At 45.4% G+C, this 22202-nt stretch overlaps 1 protein-coding gene and 1 pseudogene across 8 annotated transcripts in view; both read right to left on the bottom strand.

Annotated features, from left to right (window-relative positions):
* Positions 1 to 575: 575 nt before the first annotated feature.
* The window catches only part of LOC106862514 (organic cation/carnitine transporter 2-like), a 58595-nt gene continuing 36968 nt past the window's right edge, over positions 576 to 22202 (bottom strand). For 2 of the 8 annotated variants that reach the window (XM_088173777.1, XM_088173776.1), the window contains exons 11-14: positions 17380 to 18181; positions 17206 to 17285; positions 4280 to 4507; positions 576 to 2250 (exon numbers count right to left, since the gene is read on the bottom strand). Coding sequence is in view for 6 of the 8 variants with exons in the window: in XM_088173771.1 (XP_088029897.1) it covers positions 12106 to 12209; positions 17206 to 17285 (184 nt within the window). In the remaining 2 variants the exon portion in view is untranslated. Of the gene's footprint in view, positions 2251 to 4279; positions 7574 to 12043; positions 12210 to 17205; positions 17286 to 17379; positions 18182 to 22202 lie in introns of all 8 variants that reach the window. The other 6 variants (XM_088173771.1, XM_088173769.1, XM_088173770.1 and 3 more) reach the window with 6 other exon arrangements.
* Positions 12216 to 17195, bottom strand: LOC148221989 (uncharacterized; annotated as a pseudogene).

Genomic DNA, 22202 nt, shown 5'->3' with positions numbered 1-22202 from the left:
CTCATTAAGGAAGAAAACGGCAGTTATAACCAGGAGGAGTGGGCTATTACAGATTACTTTGATTAGTTAGAGGGTCCTGGTTCATTATTATACCAGTTTTTAACAGTTCGGGGGGAGAAGGGTATTTTTAAACGTGTGAAAAGGGAAGCAGTTATACAGTCAGGTCTCCTTTTCTCTGGGATGTACTAAACTTAGAATTCCTCATGAGATTGAAGTGCTCCATCGTAATTTGTACTAGCAGACCAGTAGTTTGGAGTCTGATAAAGTAGCAGAAAATACAGTTTTTTGCCTCCCTTAGGAGGAAGTGCAATGTGCTTTTTCTTAATTAGTTCCATATAATGCTGGAGGTGCAGTTGGTAAGATCTGCTGTCTATATATTTTAGGTCTCTGTTAAGGCTGTTTGTATTTTAAGTTGCACTGGCTGTGTTCACTGTGGTACTTGCTATTCCTGTGGGCCTAGTCACTTCATTGCTTTAGATTCCATTCAGGGAACAGGAGTTTAATCTCTAGAGGTCTGTGTATGTGTTTGGGAGTTTGGGAGGCTATCTGTGCACAAAAAACTCAAGACACAGTCAGAATAGCAAAGGAAGTAAATTTTATTAGTCGCATTAGCAATAAATACATACCAATGCCTGGACACCGGAGAAGCTGCGAAGTAGGAGAAGGAGATAGAGCGTGGCTCCTGAGCAGGAGGGGCAGGAAGGCAGTGCACCTTCAGGGCGTCCCCTGGATAAAAACCGTGTGCATTCTGTCATCCTCTGCCTTCACCCCGGAACCACACCTTATATCATCCTCAGGAGTGGCCAGTTTCAACATCATCTCAGGTGGGGCCAACGCATGAGATAACACCTCCATGCCAACAAATCTGCTTTATTGTATATTGTTCCCCCTTCATAGGATGAATCCCACCAGGTGACAGATACATAGTTTCATTTCTGAAGGTTAGTCCTACCAGCTAACAACAAATTCTTTTTCTGCATTACCTTGTCGACATGCACAACTGAGGATCAAATATATCATGTCTTAGACCCATCTTCAGTCCCTGACACATGCCACCACATGGTCCATGGTTGGAACACATTGATATTCTACCATTCCAACAACGATAGGATGGAATATGCTATCCATTAAAGATTGCATTACAGTCGTGAAATAAGGCATACAACAGATGATACACAAGAATCTCATACCAAAACTATAAAGCTATGCTAATCCTTTTTAAAATCCATTCCAACCCCATGTCCACCCAGCAAACAGGTCCCAATCTGTGTTCACTACAAAATGGTGAGTTAGTGTCTGGATCTTCTGTAGCTGTGCATGGACAGAACTAGAATGGTCACTCAAGTTCATACAGCATAACCCATCAAAGTCTTCACATCCATGTCTATGTGCTAGAAGCAAAAAGTCAATTCCTGCTTAATTTTGTAGCACAGCATGTTTAATATCTAATATTTACATCAATTAACAAATCAGATATAGCTGTGCTAGTAGAATTACTAAACTTTGCCAACCAACAGGCAAGTCTATTCAGACTTGTGAGAACTTTAGCACTAGCAACTCTGGGAGCTAGTGAAGAAGCAGCAATTATCTTGGCAGTATTCTAAAAGTCTACTGTTTCTTGGCAGTCAGGAGAAAAAGCATATATGTCCCTAGTGTGATGGTGATGAGTCCAGTTTTGTTCGATCCATACTACAGCAGTTGTATTAGGAGAGGAAAGGGTTCATTTTCCTAAAGTACATGGTCCACCCTTAATGGCCAATGGCACCACAACCCAAGCTCAATCCCTGCAGATTAAGAAGACAGCTTGTGAGAGTTGCATATGCACACTAGAACTTAAAATTGACGGTGTGGCTGAATTACACCAGTGTGAAGCATTTTGATACCACAGTACTGTGGCATTGACCTATCAAGCAATGAGACCATTTCTTGTACTGATAAAATTAAAGGTAGTACAACTAACTGCATTCTGGGTGCCTAAAATGCAGAGCTCTTTTGAAGGCAAAGCAGGAGATTTTTCCAAGTGGAGATGGCTGTTGCATAATTGCATAATCCTGTAGGTGAACAGGTCACAGACACAGAAGTGTCCTTACATAACTGTTGCGTCTCACGGGAGATGAGAGGAACGCCAATCAAACACATTGTGAATGGATTCTGGGGCATACCCATGCTAAGGCATATGGTATCCTGTCCAATTGCCTTAGCCAGTGTCACTCAGATGTTTTGTTCCAGGGGGCATAAGTTTGGGGTATCCTGTAAAAAATACAAAAAGAAGAATAGTTACCTTCCCCTCTTTCTCCGCTCCTTCTGATTACTCCCTCTGACATAAGATGCTTGGCGCCAGTGCCATTCCCCTTGAACAGCAATAGTAACTGCCTGGTTTGCTTCTACTTCTATCACCTCAGTGGAGATAGGACTAAGTTCCATGGGGGGTTGATACCATACTTTGGCACCTGAAAAACAGAACTCTTTGGGACCCTGAAAAGACAGGGAGGGCATAACACAAAAGAATTGTGTTGATCCTATAGCTCAACTAGGGAGTACTTGGGTGGAAGGAGAAATGTTCTGGATGCCCAACTTGAGTGGCCTCTTAGGCTGTGGCTGGATTTAAAGACTACAGATCCACTTGCTACAAAAACACTTCCTGGTCTTCTGGTGTTCTGATCATTAAATCAGTTTTTACCCACCGTATTTCTGCTAAGTAGAATGTGAGCGTGATTTTCTGTATAAGAGACTTTCTACTTGGGCTTAATACTCTTGACCATTAATATATGCTACTAATGTAACAGGAAATTTGACAGATTGGATGTTTGGACCCTTCATACACATCAAGGGGGTTTGTGCCCCAGCCAAATCACAGACAATTGTTTAAGATCCATACAGCCTCAGATAAAAGGTCAACCCATTTTTTATAGGAGTTGTCTCCCAAATACTTAATTGTTGTTCTAACAGTCCATTTAGGTATTCAACAATGCCAGCTCCTTGTGGATGGTACGGTAGATGCCAAACCCAATTTATTCCCTGGTCCTCTGCCCAAGCTTGTACTTGGTGATTCTTAAAGCGTGACCCATTATCTGATTGGATTTCTATAGGTGTCCCATAGTATAACTCCATGGTATCTTAACAGTAGATTGTTGTATAGCTATTGCTATACCTGCTCAGAACAGCTACCATGACATCTAGAAAGTTATCAACTGCAACGCTAACATAACACTGCCATCTGTGGTTGAGGTGAGTGCCTATGTAATCAAGTTGCCTTATTTCAGCAGGTCCTCTGCACCTTTTAATTTACCCCTCCGGTTGTACCTAGGTTCCCTTATTTGTATCCACTTTCCCCACTGGAGCCAGCTGATCTACTTGTGCACTCCATCTCTTTGTCTCATCTTCTTTTGCAGTGTGAGCATCAACATGGAGCACTTGCACTTCTAGTTCTTCTAAGAGATCCCATATCTTAATCCCAATCTTATGTCTTTTCCCACACAGTTTTTGTGCCTGGTTGCCAATTATCTGCCTGCCATTTATCTAGCCAATTTACAAGTCCCTGTGCCACTGCCCAGGAGTCTGTGTACAGATAACAAATAGCATTGGGCAGTGTTGCATCTGTGGCTTGCCAGACAGCAATCATTTCAGCCAACTTACTGCTACCTTCTTCTTCTACCAATTGAGTCTGTGTAGCTGGACTGAGTGCAGCAGCTCCCCAACTAGGCTTGCCCTGTCTAGTTTCTGCACTACTATCAGCAAACCATGCCATTTGTTTCTGAATGTCAATTAGCTGGTCATAGGGTTTTCCCTACCTGCTATTCAATAGTTGCGCATATATATCACAGGTCCCATGATTAGGTTCGGAGTGTCTTTGACTTACGAGCTCATGTAGTCAGTTGATGAACTCCTTTCGGCCCTGGTTTTGCTCTTTCCTGCATGTACCTGTGCATGCCCTATTTCGTGAGTGGCTACTGGTGCCAAAGCCCATGTAACCACTGGCACATCAGCGTGCACCATCACTTCATGGTCCACAATTCTGTCTTCAGTGTCAAGGAGAGCCAAATACACAGCCAACAAGGCCGTTTCAAATGCTGTGTAAGTGCCTTCAGCACCTGCCAGGCAGCAAGACCAAAAACCCTAATGGACACCTTCACCCCTCTTGGAACTGCCAAAGGCTCCACAGGGCCACATCCCTTGGCACTGAAGAAACTAGTGGTTTGCCAAGAAGATGATCAGTAGAAATATTGCAGAGCTGCTATGTGCATATTAATGGAATGTCAGACAGTGAAGTAATCTTCACCTGTTGCAAAGTACGTGTGCTTTAAACCTCCACTCAGTTCAAGACTAACTCTTGTCATCTCAGACACCTCAGTGAGAGTTCTCACATGGCCATCTGCAGCCAGAGCTGCTGGTGTGGAGACCATCAACTGCTGCTCCATGAGAAATAGACCCCTGCTTCCAAGCGGAGGGATTTCCCAGCCTTGCCTTCATCCCGTGCCTCTTCCAACTCTAATCCACGTACCAAGAGCTGTAAGGAAAGGGACAATATTAACATATTGATTATCACTGTATTTCTAGATCAACTTATAGAAAGTATTCCTTCTTCAACAAAGTGTATCCATTTTTTCACATGCTGATATACTCAGTCTCTGTGTAAACATTGTGTATCTATCTATCTATCTATCTATCTATCTATCTATCTATCTATCTATCTATCTATCTATCTTCTGTGTCTGTTTTTAAAACATTGATTTCAAGGCAGCTGACAGCATGTTACCTGTGATACACTTTATAAAGCACTTCTGCCACTGGCATGTCTGTCAACACCCTTCCATCTCACAACCTTATTCTGGCTATATCAGAATGATCCATATTCTTATTTAATAATAAGAGTTGCAACCCAATACGTTTGCCATAGAAAGGATGGCCTTCGAGGCTTAGACCTGTAGAAATAGCTGATGACAACAGATGGACTTTTCTCAGCCTCCAAATGAACAAAGTATATAGTATAATTTATTTTTAATTATTGTTTTTTCCTGGTTAAAGTAGTTCCTCTGTCAGTAACAAAAAAAAGAAGTCTGGAAACAGCTGATGTCAACTTCAGGACAAGCCCTTGCAGAAGCCTGATTAGTTCTCATCAGTTATGCTCCACTGGGACTGACTCATGGATTTTCCTAGGAAGAGCTGCACTGGTAGGTATCCTGTATTTACAGGGCTTCAGACAGGCTGAATTTCTCTGGACAACAGGGATGGCTGGTGGCATAGAAAATTATATAAACAACATCATTCTCATGGCATCTGTGAACTCCACCTCATAACCTGCCAGCACTGGTGACAGTGAAATGCAAATGAACATACAGGAATCACTCAGTTATGTCATGAAACAAGACGAAATTAAATACTTAAATGTGCAGAGCATTATTTGTCTCAAACAACTAAAACAAATGTTGGAATAGGAGTTGTTTGAAACTTTCTAATCTCAGCATTTTTGGCTCAGAAAATATGAGTTAGATCAAAAGGGAATTTGAATATGAATTTTGCTTAAATCATCCCATAAAAATATAAAACAAAAAAAACCATTTCAGTTGTGTTTATTTAAAAAAATCAAACCAAAACAACAACCCAACAAACAGAACAAGGGACAGCTGTCTTGTTGAAATGAATTGATATATTTCATTTTTGCTCAGCCTGACCATGACCTGAGTCCATCTGAGCTACCATGAAGCTGTTGCGAACAAGGCCAGGCTTCTATCTGAAAGCCACCCGGTTTTTTTGAAACAGAGTAAAGACTTTCTCATAGAAAGTAGCACTCGTTTATTAAAAATAGCTACAGAAGACGGGAGACCCAGGATAAGTCCAGCCCCCGCACAGCAAGTCAGAGAGAACAATTCCGTGTGTCTCGGCCTCAGGCACACGGGGTGCTCCCTTGGACCTGAGTTCTGCAGGAGAAGCAAACGCAACTGTCCAACACCCCCTTTTATACCCACCTTGGGTCCAGAATTGGTGGGTTTTGGATCTTCACAGCGATTGGTCCATTTTGGGGGCTCTTATTGGTCTTTAACAACATTCATTCCTGTCCAATCCTTTCTTCAGGGTGTCGAGAGATTGGACAGGCCCTCTTACCAATCTTCACTCGTGGTGCTGATGTCACTATGTAGACTTCACTCACACGTTGTTACCACCCCCTCACACCTCGTCCTGGACTTCCCCCCTTTAAAACTCTTAACATTAATGTAATTTATTATAACATTTCAATTAACTTCAAAAACAATTAACTTCTTCACAAAGCCACAACAGGGCAACAATTAACTTAGAAAATTAACAACCTTAACTTGCAACAAACTAACCAAATTTTACCCATAACAAAGCCACGAACTTTCTAAGAAATTTCTGCACTTCCTGACCCTGCTTCTGTGGCCAGAGTCCTTACTCAGACCACATCACTCATAACACAATCTACTTAACCTTTAATTAAATCTTTGAGCTACCCCATGGACGGTCCTGATCACTAGTGAGACTGTTCCCAGGGGATATGCCCCTGATTCCCAAGGCACCCTTTGCTGTTTCAATATTAAGGTAGGTGACTTCCCCCAGAGCAGCACTCAGTGGAGACCCTTCTTTTGCTGTATTTGGAAAGGGTCACTAAAATCACTGAACATTTGGATTTTCAGTTTGTACTTGACAAATTTTTTTCTCTCCACTAATGCCCAGTAGCACACTCATAAAGCAAGGTAAGGAGAAAGCATTGAGACCAACAGTGACATAACATGGCTATTATTACTAAGTTGATTTACTGTCACTATGTTGAAATTTCCCATGAAGATTGTGTTTTGGTTTTTATTATTTTTTTTTAATTTAAAGTTGATGGAAACTCCTTTTAAGCCCATCTAAAGACAAGACAACAAATACAAGTAGACTTTCAAACATGCAAAATGCTAAAATTGGTTAATTCCTCAAGGCAAACAAAGACCTCACCAAGAACTGTGGTATTGTTTTCCTCCTGTCACCTCCTGCTACTCACACTGCAGCAGCAGCAGCCACAGCCGCCACAGTTCTCTGCAGCTTTGCTCACCACCAGCTCTGCTTTCACAGCTATTTTTGGCACTACTGCTGTGCAGCAGCCAAGTTCTCAGACCTATTTATATGATTCTTCAGAACTTCCTCCAGCTAGTTGTTATTTTTTTCCCCTGTCCTCAACTCAATATTTTTACTCTTCCTACGTCAACCAGAAGGCATCTAGCCTTGGCCATCATTCCTATCTGCCTGGGCCATTTGCAACAGTTCTTATGATTAGTGCAAGTTCCCAGGTGGGTGAAACAGGGGGGACCCAACGTATTTACTAAGAGCCCATCAAAAACTCTCTGTAGGGAAAACTTAGCCCCTTTAGAGTTGAAAGAACATGGATTTGGGTGCTGCCCCAGAGGAAGGCAGCTCCCAGGCAGTGTTCTGCTGGGTACCTGCTTTGTGGGATGAAGGCAAGATCTTGGGGGTCAAGGGAATCACCAAAACAGAAGAAAAAGCCATTATCCCACTCTACTCAATGCTTGCCAGACCACACCTGGAATACTCTCTTCAGTTTGGTCCTCACAAAGATCTGAAAAAGATGGAGAGGGTCCAGAAAAGGGCAAAGATGACTCAAGTACTGGGAAGCTGCTGCAAGAGGAAAGGCTGAGACAACTGTAGCTGTTTGGCCTTTAGAAAAGAAGGTCTCAGAGGAGATCTTATCACCATATTTCAGTATTTGAAGAGTGGCTACAAAGAAGATGGAGACACCCTTTTTACAAAGGGTCACATGGGAGTCACATGGAAAAGACAAAGGATACAAGTTACTCCTGGGGAAATTCCTACTAGTCACAGGAAGAAAACATTTCACAATAAGAACAAACAGCAATTGGAATAATGTCCCCAGGGGAGCACTGGATTTTTCAATGTCAGACATATCTACAGTTCAGCTTGACAGGGTGCTGGGCCATCTTCTCTGGACAGTGCTTTCACCAAGAAAGGTTAGACCAGATGATTCTCGAGATCTCTTTAAACATGAGATTTTATGATTCCATTTTCCTTCCCATCCTTGTTTTTTACACTCGTTGGGCCTGTGCTAGGTTCCCCATCCTGCTAAGGACTTCACCCAGCACCTGGTACATGCCAAGCCTCTGAGTTATTTAATGTGGAGGGGAAGGTGGAGGAAATGACACTGTGAGAAGTTAGTGCAGAGGTGCTGCGAGCAGACAATTCCAAATATGTCAACAACATCCTGCCCAGCACACAAAGCCCCATTCACTGACAGGCCTGCAGATCCCCAGTGTGAACCCTGTGGTACACAAAGTCCACACAAAGGTCCTGGATGCATATCAAGTGAGTGCAGATATCACATTGTCCACGCTGCTTTACAACAGGGGAAGGCTGACCTCTTTAATAGTCTACTCTTGTTCACGAACAGCACAGCAAATATAGGCTGGGGGCAGGCTGGAGGCACCGGTGCTGCTGGGGCAATCTGTGCCAGTGCCTCACCACCCTCAGGAAACAATATTCAGTCACATTACTGAATTTTGGCCCCTCAAGTTGCTGACTCAGGTTCATCCCCAGATGAGCTCCTGCTGCCCCCATATAGGGCAGGGCTGCAGGAAGGACAGGGCACAGCCAGCAGTTATTGCAGCCCTAAGAAATAGCTGAGTCAGTCCTAACATTTGTAGTTTCCCATCTTCTTACTCTAAATCGGTAATACTGACATTTTTCCTAGCCTACAGATGCACATTGACAATTATGGAGAGGTTTTGGTGAAAAGGGCTGAAGATGTGAAACCACAAAGGTTGCGAGTAGTCCAGAAGAGCCAGAACCTTGAGAAGCACTGAGGTACTGAGTGTGAGTGCTAGCTGCAGAATTCCTCTGTGGGCAATGCTGGATGCAAAATAAACACCAAACCAGGGAAGAGATGCTCTGGAAACAAAAGAGAAAGGCAAAAATCTACAGCTAGGTACCTCAGAAGGTGTTCCAGATAAATACTCCTTTTTGAATTTATTATGTTGCACAGGCTGTTAGAGATCTATAATGGAGGGCTTTATTTCCCCCTCACTGCCTAGAGGTCAGAGTTACTTGGATCATTTCTTCCTGTTACTGAAGTCTGGGACACAAAAAGATGCTCCACATGGCAACTGAAATGGTTTATCAGAGGGTTAAACTAGTAAGACTAAATTAAAGCTAAATTATATAACTAACTCTAGGCTGTAACACAACTGCAAACCCAAAGTGCCAACCAGGTTTGTTAAATAATCATAATTAACTCAAATACATTTCCATTAGCAACTTATCATGCTTTAGAACAGAATTCATTTAGCAGCATGGTTCAAATTTTTATGAATTTATTTTATAGTATCTGGATATCAGAATTTTTTTTTGTATGCAGTCCAGAAGCCAAAACTATGATTACTTTTAGGCTGCAACTAATCAGCTATGAAGCACTCTGCCCATTTCCTTGTGTAAGCACAAGGAAAAGCCAAAACCTGCCAATCTGGGAGATTTTTTAGCAAAAACCTGAGTTTTTGATGAAACTGTTTACTTGTAGCCATTATTTTCATTTCAGGAGAGTTCCCTTGGTGATATTTTTTATTTTCAGTGGGTTAAACACCGCTGCAGCCTTCTGTGAGTAGTAAAAATACTTTAACTTTGCCATTTTCTGGCACATGGGTACACATTTGTACTTTGCTTTGGGCTGAGTTGTTTCTTCATCCAGACCACACCAAAACAGTGCCATCCCCCCCCACCCCCAAACTCTGTTTACCCTTCAGTTCTGTGCATCTCTGCTACCTCACCCTGATCTATAGGAAGCAATATTTTACATTCTGATGACTCCAGGTCTGCACAGTACATCATAATTCCTTATTTATGGCACAGTGACCCTACACCCCACCCTGGCAGGTTTAAAGTGATCATGGACACTACTTAAGACTGTGATGCAGTAACCCTGACCTTGTGGTTAACCTTGTGTTCCTTCAGACCATAGCATTTATTCCTAGAGTGTCTCATTCTTGCTTAAGGCAGCCTCTGTGGCCAGGTTTTTCCAGCACAGCTGGTGTCACAGTGACAGCATAGGGTTCTGCTGGCCTGCTGTGGTACTGGCACACACAAATATCTCCAGCACTCTGCATGCACTGAGTTATTTCTCATTCCCTTATTGCCTGGTTTTCCAAGTTACACTGAAACTTTACAGGATTTGATTACATACTTCAAGATACAGCAGCAGTAATAATCACATCACAGGAGCAGGAATGACCTAGCAGGAGTAACCCCAGGTTTATTACCTCACTTGCTTCCTGCCAGGTCTCTGTGCTTTTATCATCAAAGTGGCATAAACACAGAATGGTTTGGGTTGGAAGGGATCTTAAAGCTCATCTTGTTCCAACCCCACTTCTACAGGCAGGGATGCTTTCTGGTAGACCAGGTTGCCCCAGACCCCATCCAGCCTGGCCTGGAGAACTTCCAAGCTTCTCTGAGCAACCTGTGCCAGTGCCTCACTAATTTCTTCCCAATATCTCATATAGCCCTGCCCTCTGCCAGTTTGAAGCCATTTTCCCCCTTGTCCTGGCACTCCAGGCCCTTGTCAGAAGACCCTCCCCAAATTTACATTTGCTGATCAGCTTAAAACCAGCACTAAAGACAACACAGAATACTGCTCCTATTTTTAATCTTTGTTTTTTCTTTCCGTAGCAGGATGTATCCTCCGAGAAAATAACACTAACAAAGGAAAGCTTCTGCTTACACAGATTCAGGTCTTCAGGGCTGTCTCTGCACTGCACTGCAATCTGTCCTTAGAAACACCAGTGCCAGAAGGAAACTAGACACTATTGCAAAGAGGTCCAAATCAAATATGTAACATTACAAGCCCTAACAAACAAAAAACTCACTTGAAAGCTACAATCCTTCCTGCTCAAGGCCATAATACAGTCATGTTCTTGGGCTCATCTTAATTGGGCTCAAAATAGCTCATGAATGCCCAGCCCGGTGCAGCTGACACCAACACCCAACCTACACCAGCAGCACCAGTCTGGCTCCAGTGTTTGGGCCAATACAGCACATTGGGAAGGCAGAACTCACCCCACACATACCCAGGGTCAGAAACACAGCTGCAAGATCTGCCAAGTCATCCAGTCTTGAGTTTGAGTGAATTTACAAGGTGGTCTAGCAAGCCTTGCTCTGTGTCACCAGCAGTCATGAAGAGCTGGATGCTCCAGTCCAGCCCAAATGACCTTTAATGGAAAGCAAGACACTGGGAGAAGGGAGACAGGGTACCTCTGCCTTGACATGAAAATCCAGGACCAGGACTTCTACAGCCCACAGTACAGAGTGACCAACAGTTACAACTCCTAATCCAAAAGCTTATCTATACTCCAACTGTATTACCTGCATGAAAAATAGCATTAGTCACCAGGGATTTTTTTAGTTTTTCCCATGATGTTTCCAATGCAAAAGAACAGATATTATCAAGCAGGTTTGATGACTATTAAAGTGAAATACCCTATAGTCTTTTTTGTCCCTTTCTCCATGTAAGTTCTTAGTTCTAAACAAAGAAAAGCAGACAAGATAAATTACTGAGGAAGATGTACTTCAACAAACAGATATACTTCTTTTTTCCTAAAACTGTCTCAATTCTATTTATACTGGCTGGGAAGCAGTACCCTCCATTCTCCTCAGACAATAAACCAACCCTAAGCTAATGATGCCGTTCCTGCAATAAAGGTCATGGGCCTGGTTTTGCTGGGGCAGACACTGAATGCTGTACCCAGGCCAGAGCTCAAAACCTCATTTAAAGTGGGCTAAGAATCAACAGTTTAAGTAATTTGATGAACAGGAAGAAAAGCACTTAGGGAATGTTTTTTTTCCCAAAAGAAAAGAGGAAAGTTGGAAACCTTGCGGGTCATCTTGAGTGCTTCCTGCAAAGGAAGCCACATGGAGAGCTGTGCTGCAGCAGCAAAGCTCCACCTGGGTAAAACCAGGACTTTGCTCCATCTCCTTTAGGCTACACCCAACCGGGAAAGAGGGTAGTTCAAAGAGAGAAGGGATGACTCACCACTCAAACCCATCTGCAAAAATGGAAGTTGTCAGTTTTCCTTTCTCCCTGGGTCCTCTTGGCTAGCTCTGGTCCTCGGGGGATGGAGAAATGCCAACAAGGACAAAGGCAAAAGACCAAAGGAGGCTCTTTCTCCCGTGGGAAATGGTTCCACTGTTTATTGTAGCTTCCAGGTGGGAGGGGAGAGAAAAGAGACCAAACAGAAAATGGCAGGAGGTTTTAAGCCCAGGGAAAGGGGAGGGGGAGGAACAGGACCCTGACCAATGGGATACAACCGAAGGGGAGGGGTGATGGGAGGATGAAACCACATCACAAACTTGGGGGGGGAGAACAGAATAGACCATTCAGTGCAACTTAACAACCATGAATTCTGTGATACGAAACTAACCACCCAGTGCAATACAATATCTCCCCCTTATTTGTAAATAATGTTAAAAAAGGGTGTCGGGCTTATTCTGATTCCGAATATGAATTTTTCCACCACTTATGATTTGTGGGCTGGTTAGATTGCCTTTGGTCTGCTAACTCCATGTGGTTGACTTCTGAGGTAGTAGGGATTAAACTGTTAATGGCTTTAAAAATTAAGTAACGTAGAACTCTGAATGCCAACACTATTAGAAAAATAACAAGAAGAAATGACAGAATTGTTTTAACTATTTAAGTCCACCACCCCATGAGTCTCCAGCCTTTGAACAGTCCACTGAACCAGTCTTAGGACTCTTGCTTTACTCGTCCAATCATGGTTTTCATTTCTCAGAGGGCTGCGTGGATGTTGGGAGCTTTTGAGGTTAGGTTCAGGCAACAAAGTACTTCTAATTATGGCACTCGTGTCCATGCAGCAGCAGGAGGAGGAAGTCTATGGCTGCATGATTTTGGAGTGTGTCCTGCCTGGTAATCTCCTCATCTTCCAGGAGGGAGCTGATGGTGGTAGATGTTAAGTTTGCCTGTTTGACCACCCAGCACTCTAGGTAGCCCAATTCACCTAGAGCTTTGGCTGCTGTGACCCATGCAAGGAATATTGAAGCAGCAATTCTTTTTTACCTGGCCCAATGAAAAAATTTTGGAATCACAATTTGGGTCCAATTTGTCAGCACTGTGCTTTTGAATTTTGTTGGCTGAATTGTTTTTATGAATCCATTTGCCAATTAAGGTTTGATTAGGTGCTAACAGGAACAACCGCCTGATGGTACATGGCCCTCCTAAAAGTCAAGAAGGGATTCCTGTCCATGCTCGACCTCCACAAGTTAGGAACAGACCCTTAGGGAGGTTTTTGGGATGTGAATGGTAGAGATTGTCTGCTGTAACATGGCTCAGAATATAACACCACTTTTTGGCGGTGAATTCCTCCCAAGATTACAGTATGGTGTGAAAGGCTTTAGTGTTAGATAATGGGCTGAAGGTAAAGTGAATGCAGTATGGTGCTGGAGAGGAACCCAATACCTCTAATTCTTGGGGTTCCTGAGCTGCTTTGGGCAAATTTGGTAGCCATTCTTCTACAGGGTTCTTAACCATTACAGCCCACTGATGACGCTTTTTGCATTCTCAGATGTTGCATGACTTTGGACCTGGGTTAGGCATAGATGTGTCAAAGCTGGCTGGATATTCTCCAGCTTACAATGGAATTTCTACCAGGCAGGTAGACATAAGATCTCTTGCTGCTGCAGTGGACAGGCATATATTTTCTATTTGGAGCATCTGTGCCAGGGTCACCCAGATGTTTTGGTGTGGCTGAGGGATGATCCACATGTCTGTCAGACTGCTCAGCACGAACTGGATGACAACTTGGATAGGGCTCACTGTGAAGTTGGGGGGGAGGTAGGTTTTTTTCTAAAAATAAAAACAAACATTTTAAAGCATATTAAAAGTTCCTGTGTCTGCTGGAATGTAACCAGATCAGAGGAAGGTTTTCTCTCCACTTCTGGCGGTATCTTCTTTTTGAAGCAACAGTTACTTGCTTTTTATCGCCTTCTGCTGGAGCTGAATTTTTGGGGATGAAAGGTTTTACTCACTTTTGGGTTATCCAACACGGGCCTGAGGGGGTAGATACGCACGCATAGCCATGCCCCCAGGTAACAAGTTTGTAAGGGCCCTTGGTCTCCCAAGTTTCTGGGTCCTTTAATAGAACTGGTGGACACTGAGACAACTTAAACTGATCACTGCTGTTAAAGTGACATACTACCAGAGGACTCATATTTTCCAAAGAACAATTTAGAAAATTAATTGTAAATACAGCTTTGCAGAGCTTTTGTTGTGATGACATCCACACTGTTGAACCGCTCTGTCTAGCCAGGACTTGCTTGAGCATCTGGTGGGCAAGCTCAATCACAGTTTGACCTGTGGGGGAGTGGGGGATGCCAGTTTTATGTTCCACCCCCCACTGCTGGACAAACTCTAGGAACTCCTTGGATGCATACACTGGGCCATTGTTGGTCTTAATTTCCATAGGGACCCCCAGCACTGTAAAGGCCTGCACTAGGTGTTGTTTGGCATGCACAGCCCTTTCTCCTGTGTGGGCAGAGGCATAAACTGCACCTGAATATGTGTCAATGCTTATGTGTACATATATAAGGCGATCAAAACTGGGAATGTGTGTTACATGTGTCTACCACACTTTGCAGCTCCCAAGACCTCAAGGGCTAACCCCAATACCCAGTGATGGCATGACCTGGAGCTGGCAGCTGGAACAGGTACCATAATGGCTCAAGCCTGACTCCCTGTTAGTTGGAACTGATAGATCAGACCTGGCACATTCTGATGTTATTGCTAGTGGCTCGGCTTTGCCTGCTGGAAGATGTCTGGGAGGCACACCCTTTTGGCTGGGGTGGCCAGGGAGTCTGCTTTATGATTCCCTTCTGCGATTTCTCCTGGCAGATCGGTATGTGACCTCACATGCATGACACAGAACGGATGCTCTCGATGTGGAGCTAAATAAATTAGTTTTGAGAGCAACCTGAAGAGATGCTCATTCTCGATATCTTTGAGAACTGCCTGTTCCACCCTGGACACTACCCCAGCCACATAGGCTGAATCGGTTACCAAATTAATTGGCTCTGAGAACTTATCAAAGGCTCTCACAACTGGGCCAGTTCAGCGACCTGGGGTGACCCCTCCACAAACTTAACATCAGCTTCCCAATGCTGAATCTGGGGATTTCTCCAAGTCATCACCGACTTGTGGGATGCCCTGGACATGTCAGTGAACACTGTGAGAGCTTTGAGCGGCCTATGGCTCCTTTTCTCATGAGAAATGAGGTGGAATTCCTTATTAAACAATTTTTATGATGGGGCCTGGACTGATATTTGTCCACTGCAGCTGTCCAGAGATAATTGGAGGTTGGCACTGCTTTGGAGCAGGTGCTCAAACATCTTCTTGGTCAGTCTCTCAGGAGAGTTCTTTCCCTCCTCAGAAAGTCTGACTGGGAGGCGAATACACACAAAGTCACAACCAGCCAGCTCACGCAATCTTATCTTGACTTTCTGGATCAGCTGAGCCATCAGCTCTTGTGGCTTGGTGATGGTCTTGGATCATTGGCGGGGGAGAAAAACGCACTCTATGATTAAGAGTGAATCTTCCTGCTCTTAGATCCATTGGAATATCAAACCATGCAAGTGTGGCAGCTTTCCCAGGACAATTAATTTGAAAGGCAGCTCAGGCTGATAATGATGAGCCGGCCTCTCAGCCAAAGCCTTCTGTGCCTTTTGGATTGTAGCTTTTGCCTCTGGGGTCAGTTCCCTGGGAGACACCAGCTCTCTCTCTTCTTTCAATAAACTGAGGAGAGGGGTTTAGGTCCTTGTTGGTGAGGCCTAACCAAGGCCTGACCCAGTTCAAAGACCCGCACAAGGAATGGAGATCCGCTAGGGTTTTGGAATCACTATCGATTTCCAATTTTTGTGGAACAACAGTCCACACAGTGATCTCCAAGCCCAGGTACTTCCTAGGTGGCATCCTTTGGATTTTGTCTTCCTGCAGCTAGAATCCAGCAGAGGTTAAAACTTTATACTTCAACACACAGTTGACCTAGTGATTAGAGTCATCAGGGGCGCACACAAGCACATCATCCATGTAGTGGAGAATGATGGCCTCCCTTTTTTGGGTGTGCGCAGGGGACAGCAATGAGGCTACATACCACTGGCAGATGGAAGGACTGCATTTCATGCCTTTCAGCAGTACTTTCCAGTGGTAGTGCTTCACTGGGACTTCTCGATTGATAGTAGGAACTGAGAAGGCAAACCGTGGGGCATCTTCTGGGTGTAGGGGAATTTGGAAGAAACAGTCCTTGATGTCCAGGACAGCCAATTGCCAATTTCAGGGAAGCATCATTGAGGAAGGCATCCCAGGTTGGAGTGACCCCATGTCCTCAATTATTTTGTTTATTTCCCGGAGGTCATGGAGGAGCCATCACTTATCCTTCTCTGGCTTCTTAATCACGAAGACTGGGAAATTACAAGGCCTGGTTGTCTCTTCTATGTGGCCTTTGGCCAATTGCTCCTCCACAAGCTCCTTGAGCACCTCAAGCTTTTCCTTACTGAGTGGCCATAGATTTACCCAAACTGGAGTGTCATCCAACCACATTAATTTGGGGGTATGGCACTCCACAGTGGCTGCCTCTAAAAATCCTGGGGAGTCTCAGGGATAACTAATTTGACCCCCCACTGGGACATGGTGTCTCTCTCCCACAGGGGGCACTTGTAGTCGGTGACAAACGGGCAAACACTGGCTCGTTTCCTGTCCGGCCCCTCAATTTGTATAACGCTTTTTGAGATTTTTGCCAATTTGACCCCTCCTGCACCTTGGATTTTTCCAGACATGGGTTGCAAGTCCCAGTGTGACGACCACACCCTCTCAGGTATGACAGTCACATCTGCCCCTGTGTCAAGCAACCCTTCCACGTGGAGATGGTCTGTTCCACTGGTTGCGTCCTGTAATGGGTTTGTCCTCGCCAAGCACTTCTGCCCAGTAAATGTCAGATGCTTTTTCATCTACTGGGACTTCTGCTGAAATGGGAATGGCCTAGGCAAGGATTTGTCCCTTGGCCAAATAGAAGGGTGGCTGAGGGCAGCACACCAGGAGAACGAGGTGAGTTATGTCTCCCTTGATGATCATGGGAGCCACCTCAATCTCCATGGGTGTGTGTGCGGTGTCCCCAGTAACAAAATACTCACTGTCCAGTCCTGTGTGATTTATCTCCAATTCTCCTGAGTCAACCAGCAGGTCCACTCCAAGGATTGTCCAATGGGTAGACCTGAAAAGAAATGCTTTGGTAGTCACAAGCCTGAAATGTCCATGAGGCTGCTAAACTTTGTTACTACAGTTATCATTTTTATTTTTCTGCTGACCTGTACCCTGCTTCCTTTCCTCCCCCTTTTTTGTTAAGAGAGAGGCTTTCCCCACTTTGGAACTGCATGTATATCATGGCGTGGGGCGGGTCCATGCTCTGATCCTAGTTTTTTTGTTTGTGGGTCACTTGTTCTTTTTGATTTTTCTTCTTCTGCTGCTGGCTTTGAGGACAGTCTCTGGCGAAGTGTCCTAGCTTCTTACACTAGAAGCAGATGACATGTTGAAGCTGTTCTGGAGACCTCTGTTGCCTCTTTACTTCTGGCGTTACAGCTGCTGCAGTTTTCAGGTTTGCCAGTCTTAGCCTTTTCTCTGGTGCACTGAAAAGCTCCGCTTTCTTGGCACATGCTTCTATCATCTGTGCTAGTGTAGACAGAAGATTGATAGGCAGTCCTAAGATTACCCTGCAGCAGGCTTCGTTGACATTCATCTGAGCCGTCTCCTTAATTAATTCTGCCTGTGCCACTGGGTCTTCTACTTGCCTCTCCACTTGTGCACGAAGCCAGTCGAGAAACTGCAAAAATGTTTCTGAGGCAAACTGTTTAATATCAACATAACTACTCTTAGTTTCAACTGTTGGTAATTGGTTAAAAACCTTTTCTGCAACTCCACAGATTTTGTCTAAGATGAATTTGGATAACACCCGAACTTAGTCCTCGGGGTTAGCCCACTCCACCTCGCCTCACAGATGTTCATAGGTGATCTCATTTCCATCTGCATCTGTTGTGCCCTGGGTGCTTTGCTTAAGTTCCATTAGGAGTCCCTTCAGAGATCTCTTCCAGGTGCTTTCCCATAGCTTGAACTCTGAGGGGGTTAGGAGACACCAGAAGAGATATCAGAGGTCAGCCGGAACTAATTAATTTGATGTTAAGGTTGCTTTCATGATTCCCTTAAAGATTCCACTGCCTCGGCCAAACTCCCTTTGGGTTTTGCAAATTTCTTTTTCATTTTGGTAGGAAAAAGTCTGATAGCGTCTCATTCCATTTCTCCTACCAGAATATATGACAATATATGGGCGGCTGAGGGTATGGCTTCCTCTTCCTAGTCCTGATCTCCAAGGCCCCTCCCCCGGGGTCCCCCACCGGGAGTGCCCCCCTCTCCCGCTCCAACCCAGGTGGGAAACAGGAGGGGGCCAACCCTCCTGTGGGAATTGGGAGGGAGACACCACCACCCCCCCCCCCCCCCCCCCCGTGGGAGCATGGGAAACAGTAACAGGAGTGGGCATGGAGTTGCTCAGGAAGGAGGAGCAACCGTGGGAACTAGGATTACAACATCTGTAGGTGGAGTTGCAGCATGACATCATGCAGGGCAGGAACATGGAGGAAGGGGGAGGTGTGTCCGAGAGAAGAAAGGGATTGTGGGATGGGAAAGGGTTGGAGGTGGGGACATGTGGGTAAAAAGGGTTGTGGGAAGAAGAAAAGGAAGATGGAGGGCTCACCACGTGGCCAGCGCCATCTTGGATCCCTGCCACGTGGTTGCTGCCATGTGGGTGGGTGGGGTCATTTTTAAAGCTAACAAAATGCCAAATTTGAGGTGTAATAACTGGTTTAGAGGCGTGCAGGGAAGGTTCTCTGTCAGTGTGCGCACAGCTGTCAGAGCCAGGGTGCTGAGCGGGAGGCGGGGGACCAGGGAAACAATGGCTGTTCTGGGTTCCCTGCATTTCTTGGGATGTCCCACACGTCTCATCCAGCTCAGGGGCTGAGGGCTTGGGAGAAGGTTAGGAAAAACCGAGGGAGTTTGCTGTAGCTTTCCCTTCACTTCCCTCTTAATCAAGTCTTTGCGAATTAAAAGGAACAAGGGAAGAAATTTGAATACTGTTTTGTCTCCCCGCTCCACTTTGAGAGTTAGTAGGTCTCTGATTTTGTCCCAGGAGGAGACAGAATCTACATTTTGCAGGGTAAACTGAAGGAAACGAAGAGATGACCAGCACACAAATCGCTTTAACTGTTTCTTGAAAATTGTAATTTTCCCACTACTTAAGATATCCCGAATTTGGGAATATATGCTCTTTTGTAGCAAAGAAAACTGAATGGAAATCCTGATGTTAAAAGCAATCCACACAATCAGATCTACCTTCCTTTGCAGTAAAACTGTTCACAACCAGTCCAGGGACGGGTCCACCATTTTCCCCTCCCCCCAACCCTGTGGTAGGAGGAGAAACCACGCCAGCAAACTGTGTAACTTTTAAATGGTGTTGCGCCACCAAAAGTGCACCGCTGCCCACAGCTCGCGGTGCTGGCGGCTCGCACCACTCACACTCCTTGCAGCTCGTGTGCTGCTACCACAGCTTGCGCCACAACTCACAGCTGCTCCCAGTGCCGAACCACTGTGCCTGCCGCGTCACTATTCCAATCCATGCTGCGCCGCCCGCAGCCTGCGCTGGTCAACAGGCTGCCCACACCACTCTGCGCACCACCTCTGATGCCACCTGTGTGCCGCTGCTGCTCCTTGGCTCATGCCACCGCTCATGCTGGGCTGCCCACACACCAGCTCTGCTCACCGCACAGTGCCCCTGTCTCCCGTGGGGACCCCCCTCCCCCCCAGTGTGACCGGGGGCTATTTCGGGGTCCCTGCTAACAGTGGTGAGGGGTAGTCATCACCCTCTTTGGCTGGCTGGAATTGCTGCAAAGGAAGTCCTTTGATGGGGGTGGACTCTCCTTTGGGCTTAAGATAGGCTACCAGTCTCGTCCTTGTAGGCGTTGCTGCACAAAAAGCAGTCTGTTGCTTCCAAAGTAACTGATAGTCCAAGGGCTGGTACAATCCACACGTGGATCCCAGCCATTGTGTGCGTCTCTGACCTCGTGAGAGCCCCACGCTTGGATGCCAGTTGTCAGTTTACCTTTTTCCCTGGGTCCTCTTGGCTAGCTCTGGACCTTGGGGGATGGAGAAATGCCAACAAGGACAAAGGCAAAAGACCAAAGGAGGCTCTTTCTCCCGTAGGAAATGGTTCCACTGTTTATTGTAGCTTCCAGGCGGGAGGGGAGAGAAAAGAGACCAAACAGAAAATGGCAGGAGGTTTTAAGCCCAGGGAAAGGGGAGGGGGAGGAACAGGACCCTGACCAATGGGATGCAACCGAAGGGGAGGGGCGATGGGAGGATGAAACCACATCACAAACTTGGGGGGGGGGAGAACAGAATAGACCATTCAGTGCAACTTAACAACCATGAATTCTGTGTTACGAAACTAACCACCCAGTGCAATACAACAGGAAGTAATTTCCCAGCTGTGAAACTCACTTGGGGTGTAAGTGCCTTGAAATAGCAGCTGTGACTCTGCACTGTAAACAGCTGCTGCTCTGTGTGCTTGATGTGCAGGAGGGATACATGCTCGGGACACAGACAGGGCCTTGATAGCCTTTTCTGTGAAGACGTTTTTCCTAATATCCAACCTAAACCTCCCCAAGTTTGAGGCTATTTCCTCTTGTTCTATCACTTGTTCCATGGGAGCAGAGACTGATCCCCATGTGACTCCAACCTCCTGCCAGGGAGTTATGGAGAGTGAGAAAGTCCCCCCTGAACTTCCTTTTCTCCAGGCTGAGGCCCCACTCCCAGCTGCCTCAGTTGCTCCACATCAGACTTGTACTCCAGACTGTTTCCTGGCTCTGTTGCTTTTCTCAGGACACACTTCAGCCCCTCAGTATCTTTCTTGTCACAAGGGGCCCAAAACTGAAGCCAGGGTGTGGGGTGCGGTCCTACCAGTGCCCAGCCCGGGGGACAGTCACTGCCTTGATTTCTGCACAGCAGGAGCTGTTTTTATTTGCACCGTGTATTTGATATAAAGTTTTGTTGGAGCCAGCTCCTCCAAAGCTCCTTCATGTGTCAAGGGACCTCCCGTATCAATGCTCATTATCACCAGGCCGTCCCAAACTACAATTTTATTAACCACACCACTTGTCCAGAGAAAGATGGTGTAACAGCTGCATGGGAAGCATCAGCTATTTTATGCAATGCTGTTTATTGTTTCAGAAAAGCAACTTTCAGAATGGTATGGTTGCTGCCATGTTTACTGACCTCAAGAAGACATTTGGCTGTGCCTTTTCTTTCCTCTAAGGGAGGGAAAAATATCAGGATGAGAAAATTGGTGTATGGTAGTGAAGAGGAGAAATTGAGCAGGACTGTCACTGACTCAGGCTCCTCCTCTGCACCCATTTTGGCTTCTCCCAGAGGCTGAACTCCAAGGGTGGAGCAGATAAGACAATCAGTTTCTATATCTTATCTCTTGTCCATTGCATTATCTTAGCACAAACACACAGTTGATTTCTCTACTGGTCAGTTAAACTCCCTTGGAGGGAGCAGCAGCCACGGCATAGCCTGTGATGCAAATAGGACTGGGAGCATCTGGTCCATCCTCCACTGACCTTGCTGGCAGAGGTGGCAACACTCTCCCAGGAAAGGAACATTGCTGCTTGAAATAACTTGTTTGGAATTATAATGTCTGTCTGCTTTATTTTCTGGAGCTTGCAGTTACCCTTTTCTTACAGGGGCATAGAACCAGTTCAGTTTTATCAGCTCCAGCCACCTCCATCATCACTAACCTCATGCCATGACAATATTACATCACTCCTCAACAAAGGATGGCACCAGGATTTGGGTTCCTGAGGACAGACATTCCTGCAGCTTTTCACGGGCTTGGTCCAGACAGGCAAGGATAGTGATTGTCTAATAAACTAAAGGCACACTGACACCATGTTAAAATCAATTTCACCCTTCCAGAAAGGCCAGTTCAGTTCTTCCCATTTGCAGGTGTCATTGCCTCAATAATGACAAGCATGTAATTAGCAGGCTCCCCAGGCCCATGCTGATGCTGATGCTGGCAGGACCATGC

This window comes from Sturnus vulgaris, chromosome 15, assembly GCF_052056855.1.
Source record: "Sturnus vulgaris isolate bStuVul1 chromosome 15, bStuVul1.hap1, whole genome shotgun sequence".
Lineage (NCBI taxonomy): Eukaryota > Metazoa > Chordata > Aves > Passeriformes > Sturnidae > Sturnus > Sturnus vulgaris.
This window is presented reverse-complemented; position numbering and strand designations above follow the sequence as displayed.